At 36.5% G+C, this 22,956-nt stretch overlaps 1 protein-coding gene across 1 annotated transcript in view; it reads left to right on the top strand.

Annotated features, from left to right (window-relative positions):
• CENPE (centromere protein E) overlaps nucleotides 1-22,956 on the top strand; it is a 261,773-nt gene that overhangs the window by 35,558 nt on the left and 203,259 nt on the right. Inside the window, exons 17-22 of the mRNA XM_053703505.1 lie at nucleotides 1,170-1,229; nucleotides 1,301-1,468; nucleotides 4,447-4,521; nucleotides 19,520-19,639; nucleotides 19,741-19,875; nucleotides 22,620-22,797. Of these exons, the coding sequence (XP_053559480.1) occupies nucleotides 1,170-1,229; nucleotides 1,301-1,468; nucleotides 4,447-4,521; nucleotides 19,520-19,639; nucleotides 19,741-19,875; nucleotides 22,620-22,797 (736 nt within the window). The remainder of the gene's footprint in view (nucleotides 1-1,169; nucleotides 1,230-1,300; nucleotides 1,469-4,446; nucleotides 4,522-19,519; nucleotides 19,640-19,740; nucleotides 19,876-22,619; nucleotides 22,798-22,956) is intronic.

Below are 22,956 nucleotides of genomic sequence, written 5' to 3'. Positions count from 1 at the left end.
GGAAGCTGGAGCTGCTGTGAAGATTAAAAGGTAAGTTGTTTTTTTTTTTTTTTTTTCTCAACAGGAGTGAAATGTAAATTTTGATGAATTAAAGTGCCCCTGTTTTTAATCGAATTTTTAAAAACCGGGCACTTTAGCATCAAAATTGACATTCACTTTAATACACACCAGCAGGTAAAATAGTTCATTAGAAAACACTTAAAGGGACATTATACACTCATTTTTTCTTTGCATAAATGTTTTGTAGATAATCTATTTATATAGCCCATAAAGTTTTTTTTTTTTAATTAATGTATAGTTTTGCTTATTTTTAAATAACATTGCTCTGATTTTCAGACTCCTAACCAAGCCCCAAAGTTTTATGTGAATACGCTCGACTACCTACTCCAGCTTGCTCCTGTTTGTGTAAAGGGTCTTTTCATATGCAAAAGAAGGGGGAGGGGGGGAGTGTCTTATTTCCCACTTGCAGTGGGCTTTCCAGCTACCTTTTCAACAGAGCCAAAGTGACAGCTTATAAGTAAGTTTTTAAACAGTTTTATACTGGATTTTTATATCAGTATCTGTGCATATTATTCTTTATAGTAGTGTCTATTACATGCAGTTATATGAAAATGAGTGTATACTGTCCCTTTAAAGGGAGCAACATTTACAGTACATTGTCCCTTTTAATTAACTGAAACTTCTATCCTTATTCAAACAAACCATATCTTTAAACAGAGTTCCTCTAATCATCCACTCACCCTTCATCTGTATTTAATCCCCTAGTCATCAGCTTCCTTTCTGCTTCTAACTTCTTGTCCCTGTCATCACCACCTCACTCTTGTACAGTGCACTAGCCTCTGTCTGGCAGACTATCCTAGTTTTCAGAATGTTATATTTTCATTCATAGAAGCCTACAAACTAATCTTAGAATTGAAATCCTCTCCAAAACTAATCCTCTAGGCTGGGAGCTCTGTTCTCAACAGACCTGCAACCTACTCATCTCACTTTATTTGCAATAGCCACCTTTTACAAACTCTCTAGAGACCAGTGCTTTCTATCATTATGCCTCGCTCTGCTTATTCCCGTCAGGGTTTTCTCTCACTTTGGGTAACTGGATTGCCTGTAACAAATAAGCACCATATTATTATATTAAAAGTATATATATTTTTTTTTTCTTTTCTTTTCAGTGTAATGAACAAGATTTCATAGAAAGTATTCAGCTCTGTGAAGTCCTAATGACCGAAAAAGTAAGTGATATGCATCTCTTTTGCCTTGATTTTACTGCATTTGTTATGCATCTAACTCTGGCTTTCCCTAGGCTAATGCACTTGAAGAGCTGGCTGTCGTGCGTAATAACTTTGACAGTATCATTCTGGAGAATGAAACCTTGAAGAGGGAAATTTCTGACCTAGAACGTCAGCTTGAGGAAAAGCTTGAAACTGACAACTTTGAAATTCTGGAGAAAGAAACTCAAAAGGAGCATGAAGTAAGTTAGCTTTAATCCATTTCATTTTTTTGGTATATATGAGCTTCACAAAACAACTGTGTAGAACTAATTCACTATGAAGTAAATATTTCAAAATCATCAGTTTTTATAAGTCTGCAAAGTTACATTTTAAGGAGAATCATGATGACCATAGCACCACTAACTATATTTGAAAGCAAAATTAATTAAATGTAAGCAGATAAAGGTAAAAAATAAGGCAAGTGCTTTTACTGTAGCTTAGTTAGATATGTTGCATAAAGCAGATAAATGTGTTTTAGGGTGGAACAGTTGGTGAAGAATGTTGATTTAAACTCTGCTCTCATGCACTGTCCCAAAGGAGGCTCTTTTATTTAAAATTCTTTTTAAAGGACCACTCAGTAGAATTACATAATTAATAAATACATAATAAAAAGACAATGCAATAGAACTTACTTTGAATTTAAAATAAGCAGTAATTTTTTTTTTCTGAACTATTTGTTTCTCCCATTTTCCAGCCCCCTGTATCATGTAACAGACATCAGCCAATCACAGATTAGTATATGTATACCATGTGAGCTTGTGCACATGCTCAGTAGGATCCCAGAAAGTGTGAATATAAAAAGAATGTGCAAAATTTGATAATGGAAGTAAATTGGAAAGTGTCTTTAAAACTGCATGTTCTTTCTGAATAATGAAAGTTTATTTTGACTTGAGTGTCCCTTTTAATGAGGTCACCATCCTTTTTATTTACCATTTTGGGATGTAATTTAACCCTTTGAGTGCTAAGCTGAATTCTATATTTTTCTGTTATTTTACTATTTTAAAAAAAAACTTTTTTTAACTTTTTTTTACTTTTTTTTAATTCCCCCCCCCCAGATCCCCAAGACTTATACCAATGGAAAGGTTAGGCGATTACCTTTCCAATGGTAGGTCTTGGGGGTCTGTAGCTGCTTAGATCCCCGAGATACAGGTTTCTAAGCAGCATGCCCCCTTTCCCTATACTTTGTATGGACAATTTTAAATAAAGTTGTGCGGTGACGTCATCACGTCATTGTGCGTGACATCACCGCACGTAACGGGAAGCCCCGGCGATGCCTGTCACTATGCAGGTCCGATCGCCGGGGTAGGAGCTGGTGGGGGCCCCCAGATTGGAAAAAAGTAGTTGAGTGCTAATGACGGCTCTGAGCCGTCATTAGCACTCAAGTGGTTAAAGGGACATAAAACCCAAATATTTTCTTTCGTGATTCAGCGGGTGGTTTTTAACAACTTTCCAATTTACTTCTGTTATCTAATTTGTCTTGTTCTCTTGATACTCTTTGCTTAAATGGATACCTAGGTAGACTCAGGAGCTGCTGATTGGTTGCTGCACATTAATGCCTCATGTTATTGGCTTACCCAGTGCATTAACAAGCTCCCAGTACTGTATTGCGGCTTCCTTAACAAAGAATACCAAGAGAATGACGCAAATAAATTGGAAAGTTGTTTTTAAATTATATTCTTTATCTTAATCATGAAAAAATGAATTGCTACTGTGTCCATTATTCAGTATGCGCTATAATTTGGATGGAAACCGTATCAGGTGTTGGTGTTCACATAGTGCATATATCTCTTGACACCCTATTTCATGAGAAGTTTATTAATTTATACATACGAGTACATCAGTGAAGTTATAAGCTAGTAATTGTTGAAACAATAAATGGATATTCTCTAATTGTTCCAGTCCTGCCTACAATTTGTATCTGTAAACTTCCTGCATGTAGGTCCCTACACAAATCTACTTTTATAATAAACTTCCTCTGTTTTAGCTTGTAAAGGGATTAATCGCTTGCCACATCCTAAACTGGAAGAGGGCTTAAAAAACCCTCTGTGTGAGGCTAGTTAATCTTACCCATATGCAAAGTATTTAAAACATAAATATCAATGCAAATTATTGAATAATTGACCATATATATAATGTATGTGTAAGGTTGAATCCTGTTACTGATTTATAGCCTTAGCCCTTTTGCCTTTTTTCTTTTTTCTTTTTTTTTATATTTTTTATTAATTGGAATATGTATCAAATTCAACCTCTGTAAGTATGTATCTGTTATTTTAAGAGTATACTGGCTATTTTTCCCCCTAACCTTATAGCAGGTTGTTTAACATTGCATATAGATATTCAAGATATTTTTATGTTAGAATGAAGTCCAGGCTTACTTTAAGAGGCCCCTTGCATTGGTTGACAGCCAACAAAGATAAATAGCCCACCTTGGTGAAATTGGCAAAACCCTACTTATGATTCTCAGGCACCTCAACACCTCCTGAGCGCCTCTTCTCTGCTCCAGGCAAAATAGCTTGCAAAAAAGAGAGCCAGCCTCAGCCAAGAGCATGTGGACATGTTGACATTTTTGCATTTCAATGCAGTTTCTGAAAGAGTAAATAACAGAATGTTCTGTTGCTTAAAAAAATTGACCAACAGTTGTGTCACTGTAAAGTATTAGTCTGAAGTTTATATTTACAACACTCAGTATGTGGATTTTAAATATAGGAAAAAATGATTTATTTATTTTTTTATCTGATTTAGTCGATTAATCGAAAAAATAATCGTCCGATTAATCGATTTTATGAAAATAATCGTAAGTTGCAGTGTGTGTGTGTGTATATATATATATATATATATATATATATATATATATATATATATATATATATATATATATATATATATATGTGTATATATATATATATGTATGTATATATGTATGTGTGTGTATATATATATATATATATATATATATATATATATATATATATATATATATATATATATATATATATATATATATAATTATATTATATTTTTATGTGTACAGGTTTCCAGGAACAATGCAAGTTGTGGTTATTTTGGTTGATTCTCTTGTATCTGCTCTTGTATGTAGGTGTCTTAATCTTTTTGGTGATGGCTGTTGTACTCAAATGCTTGCTAATTCTCCCTGCGCTATTGCTTAATTGCTTTCCAGGCACAATTAATCCATGAAATCACAAGCTTAAAGATGGTAGTTGAGAACAAAAATGTATATATTGAGGAGCTTAAGGTGAGTCTCTTTTTTTTTTTTTTCCTCTCTTTTCTTTGAAAACCTAAATAACTGCTTGATTTGTATTATTTAAAGTGATAATAAATTTGCCTTTTCTCTTGTTAAGTGTATCCAGTCCACGGATCATCCATTACTTATGGAATATATTCTCCTTCCCAACAGGAAGTTGCAAGAGTCCACCCACAGCAAAGCTGCTATATAGCTCCTCCCCCAACTGCCATATTCAGTCATTCTCTTGCAAGCCTCAACATAGGCGGTCGTGAGAGTCTGTGGTGTTTTATACTTAGTTTATTCTTCAATCAAAAGTTTATTTTTAAATAGCACCGGAGTGTGCTGTTTATCTCAGGCAGTATTTGGAAGAAGAATCTGCCTGCGTTTTTCTATGATCTTAGCAGACGTAACTAAGATCCATTTGCTGTTCTCACACATTCTGAGGAGTGAGGTACTTCAGAGGGGGAATGGCGTGCAGGTTTTCCTGCAGATAAGGTATGTGCAGTAAAATATTTTTCTAGGAATGGAATTGACTAAGAAAATACTGCTGATACCGAAGTAATGTAAGTAAAGCCTTAAATGCAGCGATAGCGACTGGTATCAGGCTTATTAATAGAGATACATACTCTTGTAAAAATGTGTTTTAAAACGTTTGCTGGCATGTTTAATTGTTTTTTAACATATGTTTGGTGATAAAACTTATTGGGGCCTAAGTTTTTTCCACATGGCTGGCTTAAATTTTGCATAGAAACAGTTAACTGAAGCTTCCCACTGTTGTAATATGAGTGGGAGGGGCCTAATTTAGCGCTTTTTTTGCGCAGTTAAAATTACAAAATGAATCATCCAGATTCCCTCAGCAGTCCCATGAATACTACAGGACATTTCTAAAGGGCTAAAAAGACTTCCAAAATCGTTTATAGGGAAGGTAATCCACAGCTCTGCTGTGACAGTTTTGTTGTGTCTATTTTTAAAAACGTCTATGTCGTTTTTTTTATCTGTTTTTTGCATTAAGGGGTTAATCATCCATTTGCAAGTGGGTGCAATGCTCTGTTACCTTATTACATGTACTGTAAAAATTTCGTTTGTTTTACTGCCTTTTTTCACTGTTTTTCAAATTTTGGCAAAATTTGTTTCTCTTAAAGGCACAGTAACGTTTTATATATTTGCTTGTTAACTTGATTTAAAGTGTTTTCCAAGCTTACTAGTCTCATTATTAGTCTGTTCTAACATGTCTGACATAGAGGAAGCTCTGTGTTCATTATGTTTTAAAGCCATGGTGGAACCCCATCTTAGAATGTGTACCAGATGTACTGATTTCATGTTAAACAATAAAGATCATTTTTTGTCTTTAACAACATTATCACCAGAGGATTCTGTCGTGGGGGTAGTTATGCCGACTAACTCTCCCCACGTGTCAGACCTTTTGACTCCCGCTTTAGGGACTCACGCTCAAATGGCGCCAAGTACATCAAGGGCGCCCATAGCGTTTATTTTACCAGGGGATTCTGTTGAGGGGAAAGTTATGCCGACTAACTCTCCCCACGTGTCAGACCCTTCGACTCCCGCTTCAGGGACTCACGCTCAAATGGCGCCAAGTACATCAAGGGCGCCCATAGCGTTTATTTTACAAGACATGGCAAAGGTGGTGAACAATACTCTGGCAGCAGTATTAGTCAGACTACCTGAAATTAAAGGAAAGCAGATAGCTCTGGGGGTAGATACAGAGCATACAGACGCTTTAAGAACCATGTATGATACTACCTCACAATATGCTTAGTCTGTGGGTGATTTTTTTTGACTCAGGGAAGATGATTTAACCTGATTCTGATATTTCTACATTTAAAATTTATGCTTGAGAACCTCCACTTGTTGCTCAGGGAGGCTTTGGCTGCTCTGAATGAATGTGTACAATCGCAGGGCCAGAGAAATTGTGTAGACTGGATAAATAATATGCAGTGCCGGTGTGTACTGATGTTTTTCCAATACCTAAAGAGGTTTACTAAAAATGTTTTAATAAGGAATGGGATAGACCAGGTGTGCCGTTCTCTTCCCCTCCTATTTTTTAGAAGAATGTTTTCTAATAGTTACCACCACACGGGACTTCTGGCAGACAGTTCCTAAGGTGGAGAGAAGAGTTTCTACTCTAGCTAAGCGTACCACTACCTCTGGCGAGGACAGTTGTGCTTTTTAGATCCAATGGATAAAAAATGTTTATTCAACAGGGTTTTATCCTGCAGCCCCTTGCATACATTGCTTCTGTCACTGCTGCTGCGGCGTTCTGGGTTGAGTCTCTTGATGAGGCTTTACAGTTAGCGACTCCATTGGATGAATATATTGGACAAGCTTATGCTAGCCAATTCCTTTGTTTTCTGATGCCTTTGTTCATTTGACTAGACTAGCGGCTAAGAATTCTGTTTTTTTACTATACTGGCGCGCAGAGCGCTATGGCTTATATCATGGTCAGCTGTCGTGACTTTAATAAATAAGCTACTTAACTTCCCTTCAAGGGGCAGACCCTATTCGGGCCTGGTTTGAAGGAGATTATTGCTTATATCACTGGAGGAAAAGGTCATTCCCTTCCTCAGGATAGGTCCAAATCAAGGGCCAAAAAAGGTCTAATTTTCGTGCCTTTTAAAACTTGAGGGCAGGTGTGGCATCCACTTCCTCTAAGGCAAAACAAGAGGGAATTTTTGCTCAGTCCAAGGCGGTCTGGAGACAATCGGACCTGGAACGAAGATAAGCAGGCCAAGGAGCCTGCTGCTGCCTCTAAGGCAGCATGAAGGAACGGACCCCTATCCGGTAACGGATCCTATAGGGGGCAGACTTTCATTCTTCGCCCAGGCGTGGGCAAGAGATGCCCAGGATCCCTAGGCATTGGAATTTATATCCCAGAGATATCTTCTGGATTTCAAAGATTCCCCCCCCAAAAAAGGGGAGATTTCGCCTTTCACAATTATCTGCAAACCAGATAAAGAAGGAGGCATTCTTAAATTGTGTACGAGATCCATCCAGTTCCAAGAGAGGAACAGGGACAGAGTTTTTACTCAAATCTGTTTGTGGTTCCGAAGGAGAGGGAACCTTCAGACCTATTTTGGATCTAAAGATCTTAAACAAATTCCTCAGAATTCGGTCATTTAAGATGGAAACTATTCGTACCATCTTAACTATGATCCAGGAGAGTCAATAGAGGACTACAATGGATTTGAAGGATGCTTATCCTCACATTGTGATGCATAAAGATCACCATCGTTTTTCAGGTTTGCCTTTCTAGACAGGCATTACCAGTTTGTAGCTCTTTCCTTTGGGATATCTACAGCCCCAAGAATCTTTATGGAGGTTCTGGGGTCGCTTTGGCGGTCCTTAGGCCGCGGGGCATAGAAGTGGCCCCTTATTTAGACGACATCCTGATACAGGCGTCAAACATCCAAATTGCCAAGTCTCATACGGACGTAGTACTGGCATTTCTGAGATCACATGGGTGGAAAGTGAACAAGGAAGGAGTTCTCTATCCCCAATCTCAAGGGTTTCCCTCCTAGGGACTCTGATAGATTCTGTAGAAATGAAAATTTACCTGACGGAGTCCAGGTTGTCAAAGTTTCTAAATTTCTGCCGTGTTTTTCATTCCATCCGCGCCCTTCGGCGGCTCAGTACATGAATGCAATCGGCTTAATGGTAGCGGCAAGGGACATAGTACCGTTTGCACGTCTACATTTCAGACCGCTGCAACTATGCATGCTCAGTCAGAGGAACGGGGATTACACAGATTTGTCCCCCTGTTAAACCTGGACCAAGAGACCAGAGATTCTCTTCTCTGGTGACTATGTCGGGTCCATCTGTCCAAGGGTATGACCTTCCGCAGGTCAGATGGGACAATTGTTACAATAGATGCCAGCCTTTTAGGTTGGGATGCAGTCTGGAACTCCCTGAAGGCTCAGGGATAGTGGACTTAGGAGGAGACCCTCCTTCTAATAAATATTCTGGAACTGGGAGTGATATCCCATGCTCTTCAGACTTGGCCTCAGTTAGCAACTCTGAGGTACATCATACTCAGTCGGACAATATACTTGACTGTGGCTTACATCAGCCATCAAGGGGGAACAGAAGTTCCCTAGCGATGTTAGAAGTCTTACAATAATTCACTGGACAGAGACTCACTCTTGTCTATCAGCTATCCATATCCCAGGTGTTGAGAACTGGGAGGTGGATTTTCTAAGTCGTCAGACTTTTCTTCCGGGGGAGTGGGATTTCCTCCGGAGGTCAAGACCAAGCAGGAGAGGGCTTTGGTGTTTTTGACAGCGCCTGCGTAGCCACGCAGGACCTGGTATGCAGATCTGGTGGACATGTCATCCTTTCCATCACGGTCTCTGCTTCAGAGACAGGTCCCTCTACCTCAGGGTCCTTTCAACCAATAGAAAAAATCTGAGATGGACTGCCTGGAGACTGAACGCTTGATGTTATCAAAGCATGGCTTCTCCGAGTCAGTCATTGATACCTTAATACAGACATGAAAGCCTGTCTCTAGGAAAATTGAACATAGATATGGTGTAAATATCTGATTGTTATGAATCCAAGGGTTACTCATGGAGTAAAGTCTGGATTCCCAGGATATTATCTTTTCTCCAAGATGTTTTTGAGAAAAGGGTTGTCGGCTAATTCCTTAAAAGGGACAGATTTTTACTCTGTCTATTTTTTTGCACAAGCGTCTGGCAGGTATTCTAGACGTTCAGGCATTTGGTTAGATCCAAGCCTGTGTTTAAAACTGTTGCTCCGCCATGGAGCTTAAACCTGGTTCTTAAGGTTCTTCAAGAAGTTCCGTTTGAACCTTTTTTGTTCCATAGATATCAATTTTTATCTTGGAAAGCTCCTTTTGGATAGCTATTTCCTCGACTCGTAGAGTCTCCAAGTTATCTGTGTTACAATGTGATTCTCCTTATCGGGTCCTTCGTACGGATAAGGTAGTCCTGCGTACCAACCTGGGTTTTTTCCTAAGGTGGTATCTAACAAGAACATCACTCAAGAGATAGTTGTTCCATGCTTGTATCCTAATCCTTCCTCAAAGAAGGAACGTCTATTACACAATATTGGACGTGGTTTGTGCTTTAAAGTTTTACTTACAAGCTACTACAGTTTTCATCAAACGTTCACCTTGTTTGTTGTCTATTCTGGACAGAGGAGAGGTCAAAAGACTTCAGCAGCCTCTCTGTCTTTTTGGTTAAAAAGCATAATTCATTTAGCTTATGAGACTGCTGGACAGCAGCCTCCTGAAGGGATTACAGCTCATTCTACTAGAGCTGTGGTTTTTCACTTGGGCCTTTTTTAAATGTGGCTTCTGTTGAACAGATTTACAAGACAGAGTCTTGGTCTGCGCTTCATACTTTTTCAAATTTAACAAATTTGATACCTTGCTTCTTCGGAGGCTATTTTTGGGAGAAAGGGTTTTTTACAGGCAGTGGTAACTTCCGTTTAGGTACCTGCCTTGTCCCTCCCATCATCCGTGTACTTTAGCTTTGGTATTGGTATTCCATAAGTAATGGATGATCCGTGGACTGGATACACTTAACAAGAGAAAACATAATTTATGCTTACCTGATAAATTTATTTCTCTTGTAGTGTATCCAGTCCACGGCCCGCCCTGTCACTTTAAGGCAGGTAATTTTTTCATTTGAACTACAGTCACCACTGCACCCTATGGTTTTTCCTTTCTCTGCATGTTTTCGGTCGAATGACTGAATATGGCAGTTGGGGGAGGAGCTATATAGCAGCTTTGCTGTGGGTGGACTCTTGCAACTTCCTGTTGGGAAGGAGAATATATTCCATAAGTAATGGATGATCCGTGGACTGGATACACTACAAGAGAAATAAATTTATCAGGTAAGCATAAATTATGTTTTTTCCAGTGTTGGCCAATCAATTTGTGCGCCGTATGGCTCTGCAAGAAAAAAAATCTTGCAGAGCTACTCTGTTATAATAAAAAAAAAAAAAAAGAAGAAGGGGGGGGGGGGGCAGTGGTGCAACAGTTAGATTTGGTAATGTGAATGATTAACGTTTAATTTAGCATACAAAAAAGTTGATGAATGAAACTTAAAATAAGATTGTAATGATTACATTTATAATTCTATATTGGGCAAATTTAAAATCACTTTAAAGGGACTATAAATACTTTTTTTTTGTTTTTTAATTATAAGAGATTTCTGTTGCATTGCTATAGAATAACGTCAATCAAGTCGTCTAAACAGTTGTTTAAAAAAAAAAATAACTTCTAGGCATACATGATAGTTCTGTGATGATTTTCAGCTATAGTCCTTCACAATGGATGCCTCAGAGGGAAGAAAAAAGAAACAGTGCAACACTGTTTAAATGTTGTAATTAGGGTTGCACCGATACTAGTATCGGTGCCGAACCAAGTATTTGCATGAGTACTTGTACTCGTGCAAATGCACCGATACTTAAACCGATACCTCCACTTCCTACCCATACATCATCTTGTGGCGTTTTTCAAACTGCATGTTCCCATTTCCGCTGCAGTGGAAACTTAACTAAAACTTGTTCACTACTGTTCTGCCAATACAAATTGCTGTTATTTGTATTATTGTACGTCAAAAGCCGCTACTATACACTTCGTTCAGGCAAACCCCTGAAGTACTGGGCAGTTAATAAACTGAGATTTCCAGCTCTGGATAAAATGGCCCAAAAATATATTTCTGCCACATGCTGTAGTGTGAAAAGTGAAAGACTGTTCAGCTTAGCGTCAAACGTCCTTACTGATAGCAGAAACAGTATTATAGCTGAACATGCAGAGATGCTTCTGTTCATTAAAAAGAACTTGCCACTAACTTTTACAAAATATTCAAATAGCTAGATTGCCTGTTATACTGCTAGTTCTCATCTTGAACAAGTATGTTCAAAACATACTGTACTCTGAGGACTGGGAATAAAAAGCAGCCCTGGAAAAATATGAAGACCAGTCCTATTTTCTGTTGAGTCAGAAGAATTCAAATGCCCCATTTTTATCAAAAGGGAATAACTGGGACACTCCTTTCCCAATATTTTTTCCAGAATTAAATTATATTACTTTGTATTAAATACAAATGTCAGATTGATGTTATATAGGCACCATACAACCCAATAGCATCCAGTAATCACCCCTTTAAATTGTAACTTTCCTGCCACAGCTGCTGCAGCTGTTATTTATTGTTGTCATTATTAATATATTTGATTGTAATATTTTTTATTTATAAACCTGTTCTGTGAACTTTGTGACAACAAATAAAGCTGTTTTATTATTTCAAAATGTCTTTTGAGTTACAGTTCATAATTATAAAGAAGATATCTTAATTCATTAGTCTGCATTGTGCTTGGAAAACTGTCATGATATTTAAAATGAAGTATCGGTAATTGGTATTGATGAGTATTTGAAAAAAAGTATTGGTACTTGTACTCTGTCTTAAAAAAATGGTATCGGTGCAACCCTAGTTGTAATGGAAGTCAGTTGGCCTAAAGGTTGCACTCGATCAAGAGCTTCAATAGCTCCAAGATAATAGCTCTATCAGGGCAAGGCAGAAAATCCTCCCCAAGAAAAAAATATATTTTTAAATATATGTAAATGTTACAATAAAGTCACTCTCTAAATCGTAAATATAACTAACATAAGCGTTAATGGAGTGAGCATAATATCACAAACTTACAGATACGCAAGTCACTTGATTGCCCTTCCTGGTATCTGGCATGAAGGATGCTTACTGAAAAGCATCACTACTCTACCATGTACTTCTATATATTTTGAAGTTGCAGTTGTTTGTTTTGCATTATCCTAGTATAAACTTAGAAAAGAAAAGTGTTTTTTGCCTGCTTGATACATATGCAGAACAGACTTTTAAAGCTGCAAGGTCTTTGTCAAGCATTATATAAAATTTGACTCTTCAATTTACACAATAAAAGTGTATCGATGCATGTTTTAATAAATGCTGCAAGGATGTGCATGTCCCAAAGCATAGTTGTTACTAATATTTCTATGGCACATTTATTTTCCATTTCAAGTAAATTTTTACATCCATCTTAAAGCCCTTACATTGCCCAAATATTTTTTTTACATATATGCGTTTGTGTATATATATATATATATATATATATATATATATATATATATATATATATATATATATATATATATATTGTGTATAAAGAGAATTCCAATATTAAATAGAGGCGCTCAACTATGGGAAAAATATTACGAATTCCTCTTTCACTAAATGTACATATGAAATTACATATATAACCATAAGACAATGAGAGGTTGAAGCTTGTATCAGGATGCCAATCTTCACAAAAGTTCAGTAAAGTAAGTTGTTACTGCTTACCAGCTGTTACCTCAATCTTATGAGGTAAGATGTGAGCCCGGTTTAAAGATGGAACACTGTATGTTACTTAACAGATGTTAATCCGAGAGTAGTCCTCTTTCTGGAACTGTCAAACTTGTTCAAATGTAGATCCTGGACTCTCTTCAGTGAGATATGAGGATTCTGGACTCTCTTTGTTAACAACAAGAGTGGATGCCCCATAGGATGACATTATTAGTCCCAGCTAAGACTACTCCCGTGGGGCACCGAGTAGTAACACTGCGAGGTGATTCTCCCGCTGTGCAGCGTATTACAGCGGAGCTGTTGTTCAGTTACATTCCCTGCTAAGAGGTATACAACGGCGTAGAGGGGAACCCCGCCATCGCCGGCCCAGACAACTTACGAGCCTCACTGTCTGCAGAGGCACATCAGGCCTGCAGGAGTCAAATGAGCTAGCACAGCGGGAGAATCACCTTGCAGTGTTACTACTTGGTGCCCCACGGGAGTAGTCTTAGCTGGGACTAATAGTGTCATCCTATGGGGCATCCACTCTTGTTGTTGGCTTGGCTGTAAGGAGAGGCCAGTACATTTCAAGCCTAGAACACCAGTGGACTCCTGTGCCTTGAAAGGTGCTGGTGAGAAGGAGGAGATAGAAAGTTCATCCATCCGAAGGCACAGAGGGGATACTACATTCCTACCACCATAGAAAGAAAATATACGGAGACGGATTACAGTCTACAGCCTCTTTAACAAAGAGAGTCCAGAATCATCATATCTCACTGAAGAGAGTCCAGGATCTACATTTGAACAAGTTTGACAGTTCCAGAAAGAGGACTACTCTCGGATTAACATCTGGAAAGCAACATACAGTGTTCCATCTTTAAACCGGGCTCACATCATACCTCATAAGATTGAGGTAACAGCTGGTAAGCAGTAACAACTTACTTTACTGAACGTTTGTGAAGATTGGCATCCTGATACAAGCTTCAACCTCTCATTGTCTTATGGTTATATATGTCATTTCATATGTACATTTAGTGAAACAGGAATTCGTAATATTTTTTCCCATAGTTGAGCGCCTCTATTTAATATTGGAATTCTCTTTATACACAATTCTTTACAGAGTCAGGGGTACTCTGTTTCAGTATTGAGGCAGCACACTATCCTTCACCTTAATTTGATATACATCTTTTTTTTCATTCCAGTAAACCTACAATTATTGATAATTTAAAGTACACTTTTCAATACAAAAATAGGATTTAATTCATGGATATAATAAGAAATTATTATTAGATCCAAGATTTAGCGCTGGTGACCCTTTTTTCAATATATATATATATGTGTGTGTGTATTCTTTCTTTCATGTAATTGGCAAGAGTCCATGAGCTAGTAACGTATGGGATATACAATCCTACCAGGAGGGGCAAAGTTTCCCAAACCTCAAAATGCCTATAAATACACCCTTCACCACACCCACAATTCAGTTTTACAAACTTTGCCTCCTATGGAGGTGGTGTAGCAAGTTTGTGCTAAGATTTCTATGTTGACATGCGTTTCTCAGTATTTTGAAGCCTGATTCCTCTCATAGTACAGCGAATGTCAGAGGGAGGCGAAGGGAGTATAACCTATTGAATGCAATGGTTTTCCTAACCGGGGTCTATTTCATAGGTTCTCTGTTATCGGTCGTAGAGATTCATCTCCTACCTCCCTTTTCAGATCGACGATATACTCTCATATACCATTACCTCTACTGATAACTGTTTCAGTACTGGTTTGGCTATCTGCTATATGTGGATGGATGGCTTTCGGTAAGTATGTTTTTTATTACTTAAGACAACCCAGCTATGGTTTGGCACTTTATGCATTTATATAAATTTCTAAATATATATATTGTACTTAGATTTGCCATGAGTCAGGTTCATGTATTTCCTTGTGCAGACTGTCAGTTTCATATTTGGGGAAAATAAACATATTAAGAAATATTTTTTCTTACCTGGGGTTTTAGTCTTTTTTTTCTGATTGACTAAATTTTTTTCTTGCAAATTGCGGGCAGTACTAGGCCCGCGGGTGCGTCAAACGCTAGACTTTATTGCGTCATTCTTAGCGCGAGAATTTTTTGGCGCGAAAGTACGTCCGTTGACGCAAGTTCGTCATTTCTGGCATCGTAGTTGACGCAGAGTCCTTACACAGAGTTTCGACGTTAGTGACTCAAGTGTGTCCTTTCCGGATGTTGTTGGCGCCAAAAAAAATTTCAGTTACGTTGTGCGTCATACTTGGCGCCAAACTTTATCATTTATTTAATACCCCATTGCTGTTTGCCTCTTGCCTTTTTCTATGTCAGAGGGCTATGCTATTAACCTTTTTTTTCCCATTCCTGAAACTGTCCTATAAGGAAATTGATAATTTTGCTTTATATGTTGTTTTTTCTTTTACATTTTGCAAGATGTCTCAATTTGATCCTGCCTCAGAAGTATCTGTTGGAACTTTGCTGCCTGACATCGGTTCTACCAAAGCTAAGTGCATTTGTAAGATTGTGTAAATTATATCTCTGAATGTCATTTGTAATAGTTGTCATGATAAACTTTTACATGCAGAGAATGTATCCATCAGTAATAGTACATTGCCATTTGTAGTTCCTTCAACTTCTAATGTATATGATATACCTATGAATTTTAAAGAATTTATTACTGATTCTATTCAGAAGGCTTTGTCTGCATTTCCGCCTTCTAATAAACGTAAAAGGTCTTTTAAAACTTCTATTAAAGTTGATGAAATTTCAAATGACCGACAACTTAATGATTTATCTTCCTCTGATGAGGATCTATCTGATTCAGAAGATCCTTCCTCAGATATTGACACTGACAAATCTACTTATTTATTTAAAATAGAATATATCCGTTCTTTATTAAAAGAAGTGAAGGAAAGGAAGCCAGTCCTCTTTACATTAAGACTAGTAAACGTTTAAATGCTGTTTTTAAATTTCCTGTGGTTACTCCAGAGGTTTTTCCTATTCCTGATGCTATTTCTGATATGATTTGTAAGGAATGGGATAAGCCAGGTACTTCTTTTATTCCTTCTTCAAGGTTTAAAAAATTGTATCCTTTACCAGCAATTTCTAATTTCTATAGAGTTTTGGGAAAAGGTCCCCAAAGTTGATGGGGCTATTTCCACTCTTGCTAAACGTACCACTATTCCTATGGAAGATAGTACTTCCTTTAAGGATCCTTTAGATAGGAAGCTTGAATCTTATCTAAGAAAAGCCTATTTATATTCAGGTCATCTTGCGGCTGCATCAACTTTTTGGTTGGAAAATTTAGCGCAACAAGAATTGGATTCTGACACATCTAGCATTGTTCGCTTACTGCAATATGCTAATCATTTTATTTGTGATGCCATTTTTGATATTCTCAAAATTGATGTTAGATCCATGTCTTTAGCTATTTTAGCTAGAAGAGCCTTGTGGCTTAAATCTTGGAATGCTGATATGACATCAAAGTCTAGATTGCTATCTCTTTCTTTCCAAGGTAATAATTGATTTGGTTCTCAGTTGGATTCTATTATTTCAACTGTTACTAGGGGAAAGTGAGTTTTTCTGCCTCAGGATAAAAAAAACCTAAGGGTAAATCTAATTCTTCTGTTTTCTTTCCTTTCGTCAGAATAAGGAACAAAAATCTAATCCTTCCCTCAAGGAGTCTGTTTCCAATTGGAAACCTTCCTCAAATTGGAATAAATCCAAGTCATTCAAGAAACCAAAGTCAGCCCCTAAATCCGCATGAAGGTGCGGCCCTCATTCCAGCTCATCTGGTAGGGGGCAGATTAAGGTTTTTCAAGGATGTTTGGAGAAATTCTGTCCAAAATCAATGGATTCAGAGCATTGTCTCTCAAGGATATTGAATAGGATTCAGAGTAAGACCTCCTGTGAGAAGATTTTTTCTCTCACGCATCCCAGCAAATCCAGTAAAAGCTCAGGCTTTCCTGAAGTGTGTTTTCAGACCTGGAGTTTTAAGGGGTAATCATACCGGTTCCTTTTCAGGAACAAGGTCTGGGGTTTTATTTAAATCTATTCATTGTCCCAAAGAAGGAAAATTAATTCAGACCAGTTCTGGATCTGAAAATTTTGAATTTTTATGTAAGAGTACCGACTTTCAAAATGGTGACTATAAGGACGATTCTGCCTTTTGTTCAGCAAGAACATTATATGTCTACAATAGACTTGCAGGATGTTTCACAGAAAGATTGCTAAACTTCCTGATATTCAATGTTTTGTACAGGCTGTAGTTAGTATTAAGCCTGTCATTAAATCCATTTCTCCTCCTTGGAGTCTTAATTTGGTTTTGTAGGCATTACAGGCTCCTCCATTTGCGCCTATGCATTCTTTGGACATTAAACTACTTTCTTGGAAAGTGTTGTTCCTTTTGACTATCTCTTCAGCTAGAAGAGTTTCTGAGCTTTCTGCTCTTTCTTGTGAATCTCCTTTTCTGATTTTTCATCAGGATAAGGCGGTTTTTGCGGACTTCATTTCAATTTTTACCTAAAGTTGTGAATTCTAACATTAGTAGAGAAATTGTTGTCCCTTATGTCCTAATCCTAAGAATTCTTTGGAAAGATCCTTACATTCTTTGGATGTGGTAAGAGCGTTGAAATATTATGTTGAAGCTATAAAAGATTTCAGGAATTTATGTTATTTGTTATGTTTTCTGGTCCTAGGAAAGGTCAGAAGACTTCTGCTATTTCCTTGGCTTCTTGGTTAAAGCTTTTGATTCATCAAGCTTATTTGGAGTTGGGTATGACTCCGCCTCAGAGAATTACAGCTTATTCTACCAGATCAGTCTCCACTTCGTGGGCTTTTAAGAATGAAGCTTCAGTTGATCAGATTTGCAAAGCAGCAACTTGGTCTTCTTTGCAGACATTTACTAAATTCTACTGTTTTGATGTATTTGCTTCTTCAGAAGCAGTTTTTGGTAGAAAAGTTCTTCAGGCAGCTGTTTCAGTTTAATTCTTCTGCTGATGTTTTAAGTTTTTCTTGTCATTAAAGAATTAACTTATGATTTGGGTTGTGGATTATTTTTTCAGCGTAAAATGGCTGTATTTTATTTTTTATCCCTCCCTCTCTAGTGACTCTTGCGTGGAGTTCCACATCCTGGGTATTTGATATCCCATACGTCACTAGCTCATGGACTCTTGCCAATTACATGAAAGAAAATAATTTATGTAAGAACTTGCCTGTTAAATTAATTTCTTTCATATTGGCAAGAGTCCATGAGGCCCACCCTTTTTAGGATTATGATTTTATGTATAAAGCACAATTATTCCAAATTCCTTTGATGCTTTTTACTCCTTTTTTTATCACCCCACTACTTGGCTATTCGGGGTGTGGGTGGGGGGTGTATTTATAGGCATTTTGAGGTTTGGGAAACTTTGTCCCTCCTGGTAGGATTGTATATCCCATACGTAACTAGCTCATGGACTCTTGCCAATATGAAAGAAATGAATTTATCAGGTAAATTCTTACGTAAATTATGTTTTCCTCTAAGCTACTCATATGAGAAATCTTCAACTGTCTTACTGACTTTTCTTCAACTGCCTGCTTGATCCTCTATGGTCTGGCTTTTGTTCACAATGATCAACTGAAACAGCACTAAAGATTTGCATAGATGTAGGTTGTTGTACCAAGGTGCGCAAACATGAGGTTCAATAATAATGACAAATTAAGTTAGCACTCTGAATCTCTCTAAAATTTTGCATAACCCGTTTTATCTGTCAAAGGTGCCAAAATGCACCAAAATTGTTTACAGTGTTGCCTAGCAATAATTACTTTATTTCAGCCAAAACTCTTATGGGTAAACCATTCTAATTGTTATTGATCATCACTAACCAATTAAATGATCTTTGTCTATGGCTGTCTGAAATACAGCAACATTTGCATCATTAAATAATACACAGATTGACTCAGAAGCAGAAAACATGACGTGGCTTCGATACTTAGAAGCAGGGTCTTAACACACACACTGTCTGTCTTGTTACCTGGTCTACGGTTTATTATTAATTGTATTACTTGGAATTATGTTATAGCAGCGTTCTTTCTTTGATGGAACAAAAAAAGCTTACTATGATTTAAGCCATATATTGGGAAAATGTATTTCAAATTTGAGGATCCACCTACTTTTTGCAACTTAAAGAACCTTAGCAATGGTGTATTAATCTGTAAAGGAAAAAATCCAGACCGTTACGGACAGATATAAAATTCTATCTATAGAAATGGCTCCAGTACATGTGTGAAACCAGCGTGTTTTACCTGGTATCTAAGCCTCTGCAGACTGCCCCCTTATTTTAGTTCTTTTGACAGCCATGCATTTTAGCCAATCGTTGCAAACTCATAATTAACTCAACAGGAGTGAGCACAAAGTTATCTATATGGCACATAGTAACTAGCTGTGAAAAACTGTCAAAATGCACTGAGATAAGAGGCAGTCTTCAAGGGCTTACAAATTAGCATATGCACCTATCTAGGTTTAGCTTTTAACAAAGCAAATTTGATGATTAAAAGTAAATCATGAAAGTTTAATTTTGACTAGACTGTCCCTTTTTACATCTAAAGATTCTTAAGCTGAAGATCTTTTTAATTTTAAAAGTGCAAAGTATATTTAAATTTGCATGCTTCAACATTCCAGGCTGAATTTGAAAGCAACTCAAAACTTCTAAAAGTAAAGGAAGAGCAACTTGACGATTTAAAGAAACATGCAGAGGACTTGCAGAAGAAAGTCAGAAATATGGATCTCTCTATTTCTGTGGTAATGTCTGAAAATTGATTAGAGTCTAGAGAGAATAAGCGTGTTATCCATACTCTAGTTTGTTTTAAAACTGCATATTGTTTTTTTTACTTATTTTTAAGGGTGGTAGTGAGAAATTATGTGAAGAAATCTTTCAAATAAAACAATCTTTTAGTGATGCTGAAAATGTTACCCTTGATGCCAAAAAAGAGTCTGCATTCCTTCGGAGTGAAAATCTGCAACTGAAGGAGAAAATGGTTAGTATGTAATTGTGGTGGTTAATTTATTTTGTTGTATTGTATAAATGTTAACTTGATCCTTTCTCCCCCCCCCCTATGCTAAGCATATAAATACTGACAGCAAATTTACCAATATATCTGATATCTAATCTTTTAAAGTTTCTTGGTTGGTTTTGTATTTTGTATCAATGTTTCTTTAAAAAAAAAATTGTCTAGTGTAACCCAGAGCAAATTTGACCCTTTATTTTGTTTGAACCTATGACACTTTAAGTACTTCACTGCTTTTAATAGAATGCTATAAAACATTTTAAACTTTAGAGTAGGGATAGACCGATAAATCGGAGCCGTCGATATTTGGATTTTCTTTTTTAAATATCGGTATCGGACAGAAACTTACCGATATGGAGCAAATCAAAAGAAATTTAGCTGTGTGTACTTCAGGGAAACTATATAGTTTTAAGTGACACAAATTATCTATAGCACATATAAGCTGGACATAGCATATAATAATAGCACTGATAAGAGTCCAAGCCCAGGTGTTCCTGGGAGCTCAGTTACCAACTACCATACCACCAATGTCAGGCCTGTAGATGGACTTGCATAAACAAACATATATGATTTGTGAAATGGGAAATGTGATTTTTAAGTGGCACTTAAAGCTACATAGTTTCCCTGAAGTACACAGAGCTAAATTACTTTTGATTTGCTCATAGGGGTCAGCAATACATAAAATCAATCTGCTTGCTATTTGCTGTCACAAATGGAACATTATTTGTTGCATTCTGATACATTTTACACATTTGCAAAATATTTCACTAAAGCTACTATATTTGACAATTTTTTTATTTAAATATTTTTATTTTCCCCTTTCATGGGCATAGAAAAAAAAACATTTAAAAAAAAAATGATAGTTCAGGCACATCGATTAAATGTCCACAACAATAAACCTTGAGTAGAAAGCTATGCAGTATAGGAGACTAGTATCAATATTCTCTAGCAATGGATAATTAGGTGGTATTTGCAATCCAGTAAATATATGAGCATATTAAAAATTAAAGCAAATACATCTAGCACTGGTATTCCAGCATGTCCTTTCTTTCTCTGTCAATTGGCAGTATATATTTATATATTTTTTACTTTACTTGTAACCCTCATCTTTAAAGTGTACCAAGTGAGTGTTTTTTTTTTTTAGTGAAGTGGCAGCAATATCTGAAAAAAACAGAAGCTGTTTATTAGGAGAACTTGCTGAAATGTTATGCTTTCTACACTGTTTTTCTACTTAACTGGGAGTATTGAAGAAATCTTGTAGTGTCTAGCTTTGTAGTAGTATAATTTTATATCAGTGTGCAGTTTAAAAAGGATTTATGCCATTTTTCTATGTTTTTGGAAGCAATTTCTAGGGACATGAAACCCAAAAAATTTCTTTCATGATTCAGATAGAGAATACAATTTTAAAGAACTTTCCAATTTACATATATTATTTAATTAGCTTCATTCTCTTGTTATCCTTTCCTAAAATGTTTATCTAGGTAAGCTCAGGAGCAGCCAAAAACCTAGCTTCTAGCTGCTGATTGGTGACTGCATAAATATACTGATTGTCATTGGTTCACCTATGTGTTCAGTTAGAAACAGTAGTGCATTGCTGCTCCTTCGACAACTGATACCAAGAGAATGAAACAAATTACATAATAGAAGTAAATTAGAAAGTTGTTTAAAATTGTATTCTCTATCAGAATAATGAGAGAAAATGTTTGGGTTTCATGTCCCTTTAATAAGTTAATTTTTAAGCACTTTATTTTTCCCAGTTGTTTACTTTTTAATGTTTAAAATTTTGATAAGCAGGTTCAGTTTTTATACCAGATTTGTGTAGAAATTTAAGTTGATATTTCAAAACTTTAAATGTACAGAATATTGGCCCTTTATCAGCCTGAAAGGTGGTCCAATAATCGGAATTGGCCCTGAACAACGATATCGGTCTATCCCTACTTTAGAGTTGCCAAACTTGCCATCCTAATTTAAATGTTTATTGGGGGCTCACATTAGTCAGCGAAAATCAAGAAAATCCCTGGGTTTAAGATTTTGTATTTGCAGCAGTCGGTCCTCTCTTTCCCCATCCAATATTGTATGCTGTAAATCTCTTACTCACAAATCAAATTGTTTTTATTTTATTCTCAAGGTTGTGTAGAGTTGCAGAGATTTCAAAAGTGGGAATCTTTTAAACTGTGGAATTTCCTTATTTTTATTTGTTTGCCTGATATTTAAACACAAAAAAAAATTATTAAAGAAAGAAAACATAATAAATTCCAATCAAGGTGTTCAAATATCTGGTGACTCTTATGTGACCTGTTGTGTGTTGGTTGTTTTTTGAAGTTTAGATAATTTCACTATAAAACAAAATACATTTTATTTGGCCATTTTCTATTTAATTAAAATTGTAGATAATACATTTAGTCATTAGGTGGATCCTGTCCAACTGAAATGTATTTACAATGCATAAAATAACATTCTTGAATATTATTTAGTTTTGCTAACAATGGACTAAGACAACATCGTAGGCTTATATTTAGTAGCATAAATTCTGCCTAGTTGCAGTAACTAGTATAGACCTCTAGTGAAAAAGAAAATTGATCTGCATGATATTAATTTGTCTTAAATGTCATGCAGTAGTGCTTTAGTAATAGCCTGACAAAAAAGTCAGGAAAATTGCTACCCATCACAAATGTTACTTCGTTTTAAAATTGTTACTGATTTTGTCTGTCCAGATGGAACTTTCAGTACGCTTTGAGCAAATGGAAAAAGATCTATCAATCTACGAAAAGCAGTTGGAAAGTGAAAAGGCAAAATATAAGAGCATGCAGACAGATCTACAAAAAGAATTGCAATATGCTTTCAGTGAGATTAACCAACTGAATGGCCTTATGGTTGGAAGGGTTCCTCAAGGTAAATGTAATATGTTACTTTATTTTTCACTCCACATTTTTGAAAGTTACTCCTTAAAAATATACTAAAAGTTCAAAGTGTAAAATACAGAAATTAAAAACCTCTAATAAAAGCAAAATTATTAAAGGGACAGTCTACAATAGAATTGTTATTGTTTTA

The sequence above is a fragment of the Bombina bombina genome, chromosome 2 (genome assembly GCF_027579735.1).
Source record: "Bombina bombina isolate aBomBom1 chromosome 2, aBomBom1.pri, whole genome shotgun sequence".
Classification (NCBI taxonomy): domain Eukaryota; kingdom Metazoa; phylum Chordata; class Amphibia; order Anura; family Bombinatoridae; genus Bombina; species Bombina bombina.
This window is presented reverse-complemented; position numbering and strand designations above follow the sequence as displayed.